The 15,459-nt window shown below is 41.9% G+C and overlaps 2 protein-coding genes across 3 annotated transcripts in view; both read left to right on the plus strand.

Annotated features, from left to right (window-relative positions):
• Positions 1-5,734, plus strand: part of LOC116050241 (constitutive coactivator of PPAR-gamma-like protein 1 homolog) — a 37,891-nt gene extending 32,157 nt beyond the window's left edge. The window contains exon 17 of the mRNA XM_031300219.2: positions 4,203-5,734. Coding sequence (XP_031156079.1) covers positions 4,203-4,508 — 306 coding nt within the window. The 3' untranslated portion in view covers positions 4,509-5,734. The remainder of the gene's footprint in view (positions 1-4,202) is intronic.
• Positions 5,735-8,273: 2,539 nt separating this feature from the next.
• phf2 (PHD finger protein 2) overlaps positions 8,274-15,459 on the plus strand; it is a 39,284-nt gene continuing 32,098 nt past the window's right edge. The window contains exon 1 of one of the 2 annotated variants that reach the window (XM_031300218.2): positions 8,274-8,715. In XM_031300218.2, coding sequence (XP_031156078.1) covers positions 8,618-8,715 — 98 coding nt within the window. In that variant the 5' untranslated portion in view covers positions 8,274-8,617. The remainder of the gene's footprint in view (positions 8,716-15,459) is intronic. The other variant, XM_031300217.2, reaches the window with a different exon arrangement.

Here is a 15,459-nt window from a genome sequence, read left to right on the forward strand (position 1 = left end):
ACGTCGACGGAGTCATTAGGTTTCCATTAAAGTCAATGTGTGCATTTCCACTGACTGCAGAACATCTGCGTCCCTACTCCGTCCCAGTTCCGTCAGTCCGGAGCAGATATGCAGAGCTTCTATTTTTGACGGACGACGGAGAGCTCCGCAGCAATTCAGCACAATTCAGATTGTGCAGGACAGGAAGTCGAGCACAGAAACAAAATAAAACATCCGGTTACTTTTCAAAATAAAATACACCGTGCTCACGGCAGGTCATTTTCCCTGCACTACACCTTGAAAACACAGCTCAGAGTAGTTTACCCTCTACTCCTCTGGATGGAAACTAACTGGTGGTGTTTTGTGGTTCTGTTTATAGAAACTACATCCTGTTATATCGCGCGAACATACGTCAATTCGCGAGATCTCGTGGTCGGCTGGCCGCAGCCGTTACGCAACAAATCCGGACCTGGTAGGTATTGACGGACGGCGGAGCACGCAGCTGACACGCAGCGGAGCCGGTTCGCAGACATCCGCATTCCTGTGGAAATCCACGGTTAGAGGTGTGACGAGATCTCGTCCCCACGAGTTCGCGTGAGATTAAACGTGACGAGATTGTACAATGACAAATTCAAATGCAAAACATTTCGTCTCAACTACTGCCAAAAAAGCACTTCGTTATGTTGTAACCTTGGTTCTCTCCACCATACATATGGAATAAGTAACAGTGTAACTGTTAGTTAAACAGGAGAGAAGCCATTTGAGTTTGTGGCAAAACCATTCAGTGCTCGGGTTTTCATTTTGTGACTTTCGATTGAATAAAGGACTATTTCTTCTACTTCTTTTTCTGTAAAATAGTGTTAAAGTCTCATCTCGTGAGCTGCGTGTCTTGTCCAACCCCAAGTATCGCTCCTTTGTTATGTTTTACACAATACACAATGACATGTATTTCATAAAGCAGGAAATCCAGTGAATGGGCTGATTCTTCACTACCAGCACTACCTCCTGATACATTTCTATTCATGTCAACAGCATGTAACATGTAGTCATTCTATGCTCGTGCACTGTGGGGCATTATACAGCAGGCAGGAGCGATGGTCCAGCATTGGGAGGGCCCTTGGTGACCACAGGACACATCTTTCCCCTTGATATCACTACTTAGTGCTGCTGAGTCGTAGCGCGGCTCCCTCTTGTGCACCTGGTGCCAAATATCACTCCAGCATTGAGTCCCGTCCCGTCTGTACAAAGCCACAACACACATGGATGTACCACCTGTGGGAATATTATGGAATGAAAAGACGTGTGAAGTTCTTAATTCGCCATCTCGCTCATTAGTAATATCCACAGCAAATCTCATGGGGGTCTGGGTATTGGGTTTGGAGAGGAGATGTCAGGGAGTTGCAGAAATGATGAGGAAAATCTCAGCATTCACAGCCGTCTATGGCAGACATGTGGATGCCCTGCTGGCCTGGGGGGTGCACAGTGGGCTCATGACCTCAACAACATCCCCCCCCCCCCCCTCCTCCTCCTCAATAGCATTTAAAGCTACAGACACAGAAATGGCACATACTAAGGAAAGCTCATTGTGGGACTGGCTCTAGTGGCTGTAATTCTGCACAAAGGCTGCATTTTGGGAAAGAGACTTCAGATACAGTATTAGGGGACCACTAAGCATCCAAAAAGCAGCATGTCATAGGACCTTTAGGATTAAAATGTTGAATTTTTTAATTGAGTGGGCCCAGTCAAAAGACATATGGAAAAAGATACTACAGGTGCAATGTACATTCCTAATAAACTGGGGGAAAAAAACTATCTCTATTAACCATTTTTAGACTTGGGGGATAATCATATCAGTTGTGGTGATGCTTCAACATAGACTGTATGTGCTTTACAAAGATTACTTACAGCTGTTTGATTACAGAACACATACCCACCAGATGAGTGGGAACTAAACAGCAGGTATTTTATTTGACTGATAACTAACTTTTCAGAATTTACTTTATTGTCACTGCAAGTACATACAACAATTTTAAAAGTGCTACTCTATGGCGCAAACATAAAAACACAAACATTCAACTAAGAACATAGAGCAGAGAATGTGAAGGTATGTGAATGGTAATTAAGGATTGGATTGTTACGTAAAATGCAGGTGTGTAGCAGCATGGATGAAAGTGTGCATTGTTTTTTCTTATTTAATGTGCAAAATGCTTGGAAAAAAAAAACAACTGTCTCTGAATCTGGAGGTGTGTGTGTGTTTTGGCCGACCTATAACACCTCCCAGAGGGCAAAAGTTGAGAGGTGATGGCCAGGGTGGGGGGATGATGTTGGTGGCCATGTCCTCCAGAGAGGCACTGGGCAGCCTGTGATGGTCCCTGCAGTCTGCATTACTCTCTGGAGCGCTTCCTCACCCGCAGCAGAGCAGCTGGCACACCACACTGACATGCGGTATGTCAGGAGGCTTTCTGTGGTCGCCACCAGCAGCTTTTTCTCGGTGTTGAGCCTCCCGAGTAGGGCTGCGCTATTAAATCGCAATTTTATTGAAATCGCAATATGGACCAGTGCAATATCCACACAGTGCATGTGTCAAACCATTCTGAAATAAGTATTGTGGTGCTGTAGAGGCATCACAGCTTAGAAATCGTATCCTACAGACTAAAGAAAAAAATCTTTGCTTGGTACAGATCCTCGCAGAAATCGCTATAATTAATAATTAGGCTCGTTGGAGATGAGCCAGGCCTGCGCAGAATCGATCACCAGCGATCGCCGCCCAGTGCATGCTGGGTAGGTTTGTGTCCGACTTGATCCCGACCGTCTGACGTCATGCGCACATTGGCAACGCTAACCTCGTGAGATCAAGGCGGCCGCAGGGTTGAGACGCAGACGGCACAGTTGCTTTCCACCGACTGCAAGACCCAGGGCATGCTGGGAAACCCCTGGCTCAGAATCGACTCAACATGATGACGTTTTATCTAAACGTTTTATTGTTTATTGTAATTGCTATTTGTCTGATTTTAAAGGCTGATAGTGACGTTTAGAAGTCAGAGAGACTGTTCAGATTACAGATCATCTACAGTCTGGAGACTGCGTACAAGCTCATATATGGGTATGATAACATTTTATTCATTTTTTTTTATTTTATTTATATACATCGTCTACTTTACAGGCGAGGCGCAACGACCCTAGTATTTAAATGTTAAATTTTTTCAATGGAAATGAGAATAATGACACAAAAATTATCATTCAGGGCGCCTGGGTAGCTCACCTGGTACAGCAGGCGTCCATATATAGAAGTTAACTCCTTGACGCAGCGGCCGTGGGTTTGACTCCGTCCTGCAGCCCTTTGCTGCATGTCATTCCCCCCCCCCCCATCTCTCTATCCTTTCATGTCTTCAGCTGTCCTATATAAATAAAGGCCTAAAATGCCCCAAAAAATAATCTTTGAAATAAAAAATAAAAATGATCATTCCCTCCAATATCATGCAACGTCGCGTAAACATGTTTTATCTGTACGCATCTTGAGCTATCCGTGTATATGTCCACGCTTTGTACGGCAGACGGCAGTCTGCAACGTCACAGCGTAAACACACACGCCACGTGGCACTTTCTAAAGCCACGTGGCGTGTTATCGCAAGGCTACGTGTTATCGCGAGGCTACGGTTGGGTTTAGAAAACGGCACACGCGGGTTGGGTTTAGGAAAAGAAGAACTGGTTGGGTTTAGGAAAAGAACAACGGGGTTGGGTTTAGGAAAAGAACAACGGGTTTGGGTTTAGGAAAACAACAAACGTGGAAAGGAAACGCAATCACACGCGGGACGCGATCCCCAACCTCCCTATGCGGATTTTTGCCCTTTCATACTACTCGCTACGGCGTCAATTTGCACGCAATCGCAAGGTAATGTAAGTCAATGGAGGCCAAACGGCGTCGATAAACACGCTGAAAAACAAGTGTGTGTCTTGATAACACGCCAATAACGGCATACGAAACTTCACGAGATCAGTCTGTATCATGAATCATCTCAATCGCAATATCAGTCAAAAATAATCCCAATTAGATATTTCCTTCATATGGTGCAGCCCTACTCCTGAGTCTTCGATGGTCTCTGTGGTGTTGGTCGACCAGGAGAGGACTTCCAGCCCACATCTGGATTTTTCTCCATGTTGCACATGATTTACTCACTGTTTGGCATCAGTTGAAAATGTGTCTTATCTTCCCTCTGTACCAGAGTAAGCCCGCTCATAAGTCCGGACACGATGCGGCGAAGGAGAGAAAGAAGCCCAACGCAGAGGAGAGGAAATCCTCCAGTGCACGGCGCGACGGCTCAACCACGGAGAACGGCGTGGAGGACGAGGAGCCTGAGCGGCTGAACGGAGACGAGGAGGAACGCAGGGCTCTCATCCAACCTGAAAGTGCCTTCAGCAGTGACTCCAAGACGTGCCGTTCTAATTCTCACTTAAATGCACTACACGTAGACAGCGGCTGCCATAGAGATGAAGGTCTGGAGGCCGCTGTCTTAAACAAAGAAGAGTAAGCCTATTTTTTCTAGAGAGAGGGTCAAGGATGAAAGGTGGAACAGGGTTAAGATATCTGGAACTTGAGTTTCAATGTACCTTTTTTCCTGTGAGATAGAGAAAAGCGATGAAATGTGTGAATCCCTCTCAGTAAACACCAGATGTAAGACCCATGTTAGTTTAAGGAGGTGTTCACTCCATCACCACGATTTCTACATGTTTATGAGCATGGCACTTTTTACTTCATTAGAATATTAAAGCTCCAAGAAGCTTTCATTTGGAAATATTTGAGTTCTTATAGGTTGATACGCCACCATAGGGACTGTTACGAATTTTGTGTTTGTGTTAACTGCTAAATGGAAAAAAAACCCAAAACGTATGATGAGGAAAAACAAAATGTTTCGGATCGTATTGAAGCAACTCTGTCCGTCAGTTTAGAAGAGCTCCTTGTCATTTCAATCATTTAGCTGTAAGGGACATTTTAAGAAGACGGCTCTAAAGATCCGACTGATAACTCGCCTTGGTTTCTGGAGTCAGATGAGGAGCCGGAGTATTACCGTTTAAAACAAAAACCTTCTGCATGGTTCACAGTTTCAGAGGTGTGTAGTTATTATGCATGTTGTCCTTTTCTTCCATCTTTTAGACGTCATGTGCCCATTAATAACAAACGGCTGATATCAGCGACGGCCCCCTAAAAGGGGTTTAACTGTTAGTAGCACATTTGTTCTGACCTCGATTCTTTGGCGACCTCTGTTGTTGCATTTAATTCAAAATGTATCTACCCACTTTGAAATAGTATATTCACACAATAGTGTTCTCTGTTGCCGTTTTCTTCGTTAGTCAAATAATCTCAAAGAAATCACATAAAAAGCTTGGATGAAAATGCCCTCTTTGTAGCCGAAAGCAACACGTGCTCCACTTTTCCATTCATTCATTCCTTTAGCTGTCAGCCAAGTCATACATTTTAAGATTTCACACTCCTACTACTACACCACAATCCTCTTTTTTAATATTTGACTTCGTTCTCCTTTTCAGCTTTTCATCTTTCAGTAATGATCAGAGTCCCCCGCCAGAGCTACATATAGCTTACCTTTTTATGTGAGTTGATCAGTTTCTTCCTAACTCGTGGATCGTAAAAAGAATGAACTGCCGTTGGCTTTGATTGAATATTGATGGCTTGTGGCATGGTGTATTTGAAGGCTACTTGGCTACAATGCTTAATAAAAACTATATTCTTTTAGTACAAGTTGTTGGTCGTTTATTTATCCCTCGTCATACTGTAACAGCGTGTAGGAATTCACGTTTTACCTCATCCCTGCTCACTGACTTTCTGCATAATTCAAATACTGCATTTATTTTTAAAAGGCCACATACATAAGGTTTTTGCTTTTTGGAAATAGACCAAGTAAGACAGAAGTAGTACAAGCATTTTGTGAGAAAAAGAAAACTGGTGAATCTCCCACAAATTGCAACAGAAATGTCTCCTTTACAGTGCTGCTCATGAGTTTAGGAACCTGTGCTAAAGTTCACTAAAAAGAGGAATAAAAAAATCATCTTTTGGAAATTGATCTTAATGCCTTAATTAAAAGAAATAGGAAAAATCCAACCTTTAAGGACACCAATTTTCTTTGTGAATGAATAATGTATCGTAAATAAAAAATGTTCTTCCTTAAAATACAGGGGGCATAAGTATAGACACCCCTATGTTAAATTCCCATAGAGGCAGGTAGATTTAGAATAGCCCCACATCATCACATACCCTTCACCATACATGGTTTTATTTCAGTTAGCCTAATAGCTAGTTTGATTTGCATTGAGAGTTGATTTTATGGAGTACCCCATGCCAGTAAGTACCCCATGCCAGTCTCTAGGTATGGTGAAGGGTATGTGATGATGTGGGGCTATTTTAATTCCAAAGGCCAAGGGAACTTTATCAGGATGCATAGTATCCTGGATCCATGAACTAACTGGCCTTTAAAAATAATCTGCCTGCCTCTATGAGAATTTAACATAGGGGTGTCTATACTTATTCCCCCTGTAATTTAAGGAAGAACATTTATTTATTTACAATACATTATTCATTCACAAAGAAAATTAGTGTCCTTAAAGGTTGGATTTTTATTTTTTATTATTATATTAAGGCATTAAGATCAATTTCCAAAAGATGATTTTTTTTATTCCTCTTTTTAGTCAACTTTAGCATGGATTCATAAACTCATGAGCAGCACTGTATAACAAAAAGTCCTAAGAAATCCAAGTGGCTGAAGATACTTAGAATAATAATCTGAGCCTGTCAGCTCAGTCCAAGTTGAAAAATACTGGAACACCATTATTTATGCAAATTGGCACACATTTATTAGACAATGCCTCATTTGCATAATTAAACATACAAGTTCAGAAAACTTGTAATACAAAATAGTATTGTCTTAATGTACGTAATCAACTGGGGAAGTTTCATGGAGATGGCTGTTAGTTAAAATATTGTCCCCTTTCACCTGCAGCGTCTCCCCTTAACATGGGCTGCAATGGGATAAACTGGCACCACCGATTTCAGTGTTTTTCAATACTTTCCACCACTTGGATTTCTGAGGACTTTTTATATGTTATAGAGGAGACTTTTTATGAGACTAGATAAGTTGAAAAAGTTTCTGTTGCAATTTTTGTGGCGTCCTGGAGGATTCGTTTTGACTATAAGAAAAAAATCTGTCAAATTGTCTTTTCAGTATTGTAATGCCTCTGCATGTGAATGAATGCAATCATGCATGAATATGAGATGTGACGGTCATTTTCCAGTCAGTATTCAGGGCCTAAGACCAACATTGTTTAACTAAAGCCACCAAATGTAGGCAACTTAAGACAACACCTACATTATAACTTGTATTTGTTATTTAACTATATAAAATCAGCCTCAACATGTGTGTAATGTTAAAGGTCCTGTAGGTAGGATTGTGAAGATCCAGGACTTAGCCAAAAATGTTAACATTGACAACTTCTCCGTCCCTCCCCCCTTTCCGCTGAAGCCCAAAACGGTCTCCTAAGCCCTTCCCCCCACAAGGGAGATGAATGGTGTGCATGAGCAGTGATTGACAAGCAGTTAGACACCCCCCCCCCCCCATCCCCCCCTGGCCCTGATTGGTGCATCTGAACAGGGAACTGTGGATTTTTGCAGATCGCACTACAGGCTGTAGGTGGTGCCAGAGGAGCTGGATTTATTTGTATTTTTTTTAAATGACCTGCTTCATGTAGTTCTACTCGAACATATAGGGTCAGTTTCAGCAAATATGACAAAGTTAGTTTTATAAGTCTTACCTACTGCACCTTTAATATGATCCATGCTCCTATAACAAGACATACAACTTATATTTTACTGTCATTTGACAAAAATGACTATAATGTACTTATTTGTGTCTTAATCTAATAGTATGAAATGCTTAATAATATGTTATGATTTAAAACATCACCCGTTTTAATTTATTATTTTTTAAACGTTTTAAATTATTAAATATTAAAATGTACAAAAAATAAATAATTGATCACAATTTAATATTTATCACGTAAACGTAATTATGTAAAAGTAAAGGAATCGGCACTGAGGTGATGACAGAATGTGTGATTTTTTTTTAAATTTACTTTTTTGTAAGAACAATAATCAGCCTGAGACTGCTAATAAAGGCTTTTATGTTGCCTGTATATAGCTGCACTGGTGATTAATCCGAACATTCATTCATCTGATCTGAGCTCCGCTGATTTAAACCTGCCTGACGTAACGTTTAGCTACTCTATTTATTTATTTATTTATTTATTTATTTCGCAACGACATCGAGGCTACATTTTCTTCAGGCTGCTAATATGACCGCCTCGGTGCCGTGCAGTCACCAGGGGGCATGCACATAGTAGTAATACTAATAATAATAATAATAATGCATTTCAGGAAAGCCTGCTACGACGAGCCTCCATCGTTTCAAGCACACGGCCGTGGTGTGATGGAGATGTGCGTTTAGGTTCATGTGTCCGGCGGGTCTGCCCCTGGCTTTTTTTCTGGGGAAGATCATATTGGATCATATTGTTTGCAGGACGTTGTTCCTCCTGCAGCCCCCCCAGTCTATCCCGACGTAGTTGTGAATTGAACATGGCGACTGTACCAGTATATTGCATCTGCAGATTACCTTACGACGTGACCCAGTTTATGATCGAGTGTGATGCTTGCAAGGACTGGTTCCACGGCAGGTAAGGCTAGATTATTCACCGGGGTGTTTTTGTGGCGGTTTGCATGTGTTTAAAACAAACAAAAATGGCGAGGTCTCGGTGCGTTTGACAGCTTTGTGGCTCTCAGTCGCCCGTCTACATCTGAAGAGAGGCCGCTTGGAGAAGAAGAAGAAGGCGGAGTTAAGCATAGCCGACCGGGGTTGTGACATTTTTTCGCGAATAACACAAAACAGATTCCCCTTATAAAAAGTTTTGGTGGTTTATAGAGTGATTTCGGCGCGGGCGTCGTCTATTAATTGCACGGATAGTGGGTATTTAACGTCCCCGCAGAGCCCCAAACTAAACCGTCCCCGTAGCGAGCGGAGGGCAGCGGGGGAAGCCTCGGCACACTCGCTGCTCATTTGTCTCACATCTCCCCTCTTCATAGCCGCTTCAGGTCTATATTTCACGTATATTGTCTGTAAATGTTGTTCTCAGAGCTTTCGCCGGGTGCTTTTACAGAGCACGGCCGAAAATCACGGACCCCAGTGTGAGTCTGAGCTCAGCCCAGCGCAGCCTTCCTGCCACTCGGGCAGCAGCTATGGCTGACAATAGCCCGTAAATGTTACTGGAAGCCCTGAATGTTTAGCGGGGGAACGAATATACTTATGAATGTTGACTGAGCAGGTTTGTCAGTACTTTGAGCTTTAGCATATCCATTAGCTTTAGCTAATGGATATGTTGTTTTACTGCTTATTAAACGGGGACGTGTCGTCCGCCGCCGCTCATCACTTTCCCCGCTGTACTTAAGCTGTAATGATCCCTGTTATTACCATCATGTTAGATTCCCTCCTGTTTTGTCTAGCTAGTTGTTGCTACACAAGTCTGTCCCTGCACTCGTCTTTGTTTTGCCATGTTTCCTGCTGTTCGGCTGCACTCTCCTTGTCTGTTTTAGATTATTTGTTAATCTTGTTTCGTTTGGTGAACAAGCCCTTCAGAGCAATGTATTTACGCGCCTGAACGTTAACCCTTTAATGCTTCCCCTGGCTGCTTCTGGGCTGTGTGCAGCTTTATCAAATTATGCGGTGGTGAATTAAATGCTGGGGATAAGCCATGACCTCCAGTCACGCATCAACATTATGAAAAAAGACCCCATCTTATTAGATATTAATTTAGACCCTAAATGTCCCCATATCAGCTTGATGTAGCCTATATCATCATTCGTATACAGGAGGGAATTCTATGTGTTCACATCTAAAAGGTTACAAAAATATATATATTTTTTCTTAACAAACGAAAGGTGTGTTTTAATTGTTTCCCTGCAATAATTCAGGATCCTGCATGAGCTGGACCTTCTATTAAGGCAAAATAAAAAAAATAGGTTATTTAACTCAAATAAAAAGTCAGTAGTATTCCGTTGAAGATGTATTCACTAAAAATGATGTTATGGTATTATTTGTCATAAGCATAATTGTGATAACACAGGTAGATGGTAACATCTTTAAATGGATTGCAGTGAACCAATGATGGCACCCTGGGGGATCCCACATACAGTATGACGTAGAGCGGTTAATCTTCCTCTACAATACCATTTTTTTTTTTTTTTTTTCTTTAATATTTAATGTTCAAATTCAGCCTATTATTTGTATTTACTTACACTACTCAGGGGTATGCATTGCCATTGCCACTATTAGCTTGTAGTTGTTGTTATAGCCTACATTCTATCTGCAAGAGTGCTTCCAACATTAGCCTAGAAGGGGCAACTAAATCATGGTGCATTGTATTTCTGGCACATTGCTTTGTTTACATTCATTTTCATCCACGAGCACACAACGACAAACACAAAACAACAGAGAACCTTGCAATTAGTGAAGGGGCTCTGTTGTAAAGGCTAACGGTCCTCGGTTAGCACGACAGCATGTTTAAAAGCACAGCTAAAATGTCATAAATTGAGTAACATTAGTGTTAGCCACCATGCTAACGACAGTGATAACTATGCCACACGGTGCTGTCACTACTATTTTAGTGGTTTATTAGCAAACTGTTTCTTTTGTCATGGTAATCAGAATACAGAATACAGAAGTTAATGTATGAAGTCGAAGCTGACTGTGTCACAGCTGAAGGGCAGCTAGAACAATCTTATTCATGATTTTTGGTGTGTTAGGGCCTTAAGATCTTACAATACCTTGTGTTGCACACTCCCACTAACTTTATTGTTCATCAGACGTGACATGACAAAAGCAGTATCTTTTAACATAGGGTAGGCCAAGGCGAGAAGAGCGAGATTCTTTAACGTTAGCCAACAAATTTGAAAAAGTACCTTTTCGAATAGTAATTTCAGCATCCAATTAGTAATGACTTTTTTTTTTACTATTTGATTTATATTCAACTTCAAGAATTCATTCCAACAGCCCTAGTATGATTTGTCAAGCTATAGAAAATATCAAGTGGATAGTTTGTGTGGTGTGAAATTATGATTCTGCTAGTTGTAACAACATATAATAACACACAGGTATGTTGTCGTGAACATGTAGTAGTAATGCTAATTCATTACCAGAATTATGTAACAATCAAATATTTTGGGGAACATGCTTATTTGCTGGCATAGAATCAGATAAGAAGACTGTATCAGTTTTTCTTTGTGTCCAGTACTTCACAAAGACACACAGCTCAGCGCCATCAAAAGTGACAAACACTTTGCTACAACTTGTAAGCTTTATATTTCAGTCATGTTAGTGTGGGCCTGTTGGAGTTGCAGCAGTGTTCAGCAGAGACCTTTTGAGATGCCGCTTGCAGTTGTGGCCAGCTGTTGTTGATCAGGAAATAGTTCTAACTGTCCTGAAAACCACATTGTCTTATTTTTACTGTACATTCTGTTACTGGTTGATCCCATGTTGAGTAAACAGTCCAACATGCACATACAGTAAAGCTGCATTAGTCCATGTGTTTTTACATTGTATGAATGTGTATAACGTAAAAGGGGTCAAACCCCCACATGGATATTGTCCAACTCTGCAGCTCAATTGAGCTCCTTGTTTTATTCTGGGTTTGGTCTAACAGTTCTCATCAACCCTTTTTTACTAAAGCAACACACAAGCTCTAAAGGACTCTATGCCGTTCGCAACGGGACTAGCTGGTGGGGAAGTCAAACATCTGGCAGCTAAAGAGCGAAGCAACAGCTGAGGGAGAGTAAATACCATAGAACCTGACCCATAAATCGGTTGACTGATACATTATTATCTGCCAGGATTAGCTCATAACAGATATGTTGATATGGGCTCATAAGTTGGCTAGTTACAAAAAAATGTCAATACAGAAATGCCAAAGTAATGTTTTGTGCTAATTTAGAAAGGTTGTCACTGTAACATAGTTACAAAGTTTATTTTCCTACTGTAAAATGTTCCTGCTAAGTATTAGGGCTGCACAATTTATCAAATATTAATCGTGATCAGGATTTTAGCTTCCCACAATTAAATAAACATGATTGACTGCGATATTGACATTTGAAGTGCGTGCTCCGATCAGAGAAAATGCCACTGCATATCAAATCAAGCGCTTAATCAACTAATGGCGCTTACCCACTGCTAGTACTAGCTCTACTCGACTTGACTCGGCCACGGTGCCCCATCCTCCATTTTCCATTGCAGATTTAGTACCGCCTCATGCGTGAGGCGAGCGTGGCTGGTCGTCGTAGCGATGCCGCAGGAAATTGCCGTGACTTAACGCAACACACACACACACACACACACACACACACACACACACACACACACACACAGAACACACACCGCTGGCTAAACTATTTAAAAATGGCGGGTTTGTTCACAACACCCCCGTCTGTCGCTAGCAATGATGACGCAGTTATTAGTGACGATTCTCTCCGACCAATCAGTAGTCTGCAGGTTTTCATGTCACCTTTTGGTATCGCCTCAGCTCACTTGGAACCTCGACGGAGGTGATACTAAAAAAAGTACCTGTTAGCTAGTACCAGGTACTTTTTATCATAATGGATAAACAAAAAAGGCGAGTAAAGTCGAGGCGAGTCGAGCAGGTACCATGTATGGAAAAACGCCATAACAGCATGACTCGGGAATAACTCAAACGTGTTTCGTGCTTGTTTAGTGACGTAGAAATGATTGGCTACAGAAGAGAAGAAGTCCATTCTTGGAGCTGCTTTGACTGCCCCTAAATTCAATGAATAATCGTGGTAAATAATTTTGATCTCAACATTGATAAGAGTTGGGCTGATTTCCGTTTTCACTGTTTCCGATTCGCTTTAAGAGTCTAAATGGAAGCGTCCATACATTTCCCCGAGCATTCTGAAGCTCAATCACATTGGAGCTTTCTGCTGCGATCTAAAATAAAAATCCTGAGTGGCACTGATGCCATGGCCAAACACAGACGTGTATCGGTACATGGATGTATAAAAAAATAGTTCAGAAGTAGTAAACTAATATTGCCATGTTGATGTAGCTTATAGCTTGATTCATTTATTTGGGGGCTAACGTTATCTTCAGTGTAGTGAAGCTTTGTTTACTGTTTTAACATTAGTTTAACTCACTAAACTTTCCAATAGCTTGCCCAATACTGGTGATAAGCAAGATGACAATGTGATTAACAAATGATGGTTATATGTAAATGAACAAGCTAACGGAGCCACTAGCGTCTGACGGCAATTTACTGCCAAGCGGTGCTGTGAAGAAGATCACATTTCAGTAGTGGTGTAAGAGGTGTCAGTTCACCTCCTGGGCACTGCCAAGGTGCCCCTTGAGCAAGGCACCAAACCCCCAACTGCTCGGGGCGCCGGTCCAGCAGTTGTAGCCCCCTGACGCTGGGAACACACCGCCAGCGAAGCGTAGATTTGTGCCCAATCGCGCGCCTGGCTGTTCATACCAGCTGCGCATTTCTCTGCGCTGTGCTCTGTCACAAAGTGATCCTTCTCCTCTCCACTCTCCAGAACAGCTCTCTCTCTCTCTCTCTCTCTCTCTCTCTCTCTCTCTCTCTCTCTCTGAGTGTTTGGTTGTGTGTGTGTGTGTGTGTGTGTGTGTACGCACGCGCGCTCTCGCCAGTCTGTCCGTCCGTCTGTTACTCTCTGTCCATGTGCCAGATTGCCTGTCTCTCTCTAGACACAGCTGAGAAGTCAAAATCACCATAAACCTGGGTGTTTTATTTTGAAATTTCTTTTATTTTGTAAAGTATCCGGCTGCATTGTGGACTTCCTGTATGTGATTACCTACCTGGCTAGACACATTCGCTCGCTGTTGCGGAATAAATAGAGGAGACACCGAAACGATAGGTGTAGCGCGCGGCCACTCCGCTCCTGATCGCAGCTGGACAGATTGGATAACATAGGCGCCATATAATAATAGCTCAACTTTGCGGCTATTCGTGGCACTTCCGCGTGCGATGTGTTCCCGGCGTCACTCTGACATCTCTTCATCAGTGCATGTGTAGGTCCTGTGCATTTCAGACCTGTATGTAATATGTGTAACTGTAAGAACAGAGTGGAAAAAAATTTAATTTCCCCTTACGGGATTAATAAAGGTGTCTTATTTTCTTCAACTGATGAAGTATGATGACTAATGCATAGCTAACCTGGTAGCGGCTAGCTGAGCTGGCAATGCTGTATTGTACACAGTGCTGTAAACTATGCGTTATTATCAAAGATCCTCTATACTAAAGATAGCACATTTCAAGCAGCGGCAATGGTATGAAACGGTTTATACTTCCTGTCTCCTAAATGGGCGTGGCCTCGTTTGAAAGTGTAGTGAAGGTCGTATTGATGGATAAAAAGTTATATTTGTATAATTTATTATAATTCTTGCTAACATTAGATATTTTACACAGCTAAAATACATATTTAGCATCACAGAGATTAGTTTTGTTAGGGCGTTCACGAACGTTAGCCAACGTTAGTTTATCTGTGTTGCCAGATCTCGCGAGAGTTTGTTCCTGAGACAGAAACAGGTCTCAAACAAAGTTAATTTCTCCTGATGTGTCCACCTGAAAAATGCCATTTTAGTTTCAGAATGTTCTGGAGATGTGTGGCTTGTGAATAATGGGTCCAACATTCACATTCACCCATTGGAATCAATACACTCAGGATCTGCCACTAGTCTCCTAAAGAGACGTGGCAGTAGTGGAGCCTAGGTGACACAGATACAGGAAACTACTCTGAGTTGGGACGTCTCAGTTCTAAACCGTTTCTGTTATGGATCCAAATGCAGTTCGAGACAAGACCCGCCCTACGAAGCAGGCCGATTGGTTGAGGTCAGGCATTGACCTCGAGTCGGTTAGGATAGCCGATTGGTCAGGGGATAGGACCTGAACAAATTGGGTTCCGTTACCTAGCATGGACGCCTGGCCAATCGTAGCGCGCAAATGCTATTGAAGGGCGGGTCTTTCCCAGAACTGCAGTTGGATCAATAATAACACGTAAATTACAGACTCTGCTTCATTTCCGCCGTTGTTGTCATCATCTCTTACTATGGATCATATGAACTGTCTGTCCTATCACCCACTAACCAAGTCATATGTTTTGGTTTCACCTGTGTGGATGGTAGCCAGCAGCATGTAACATTTCAGGTGTATTCTACTAGATTGGTTTTAGTGTTTTATGTTAGTCTATTACTTACATTCTGGTGTAGGTCATCAAAATCCACAGGCAAAATTATTTAATATAATTTCAAAATATAAGTGAAAATGAAATACAATTAATCTAAATATTATTGACTTATAATGATCCAAGTAGACTTATACAGTAGGCAATAATACAGGACAGAAATG

This window comes from Sander lucioperca, chromosome 6 (genome assembly GCF_008315115.2).
Source record: "Sander lucioperca isolate FBNREF2018 chromosome 6, SLUC_FBN_1.2, whole genome shotgun sequence".
NCBI lineage: Eukaryota > Metazoa > Chordata > Actinopteri > Perciformes > Percidae > Sander > Sander lucioperca.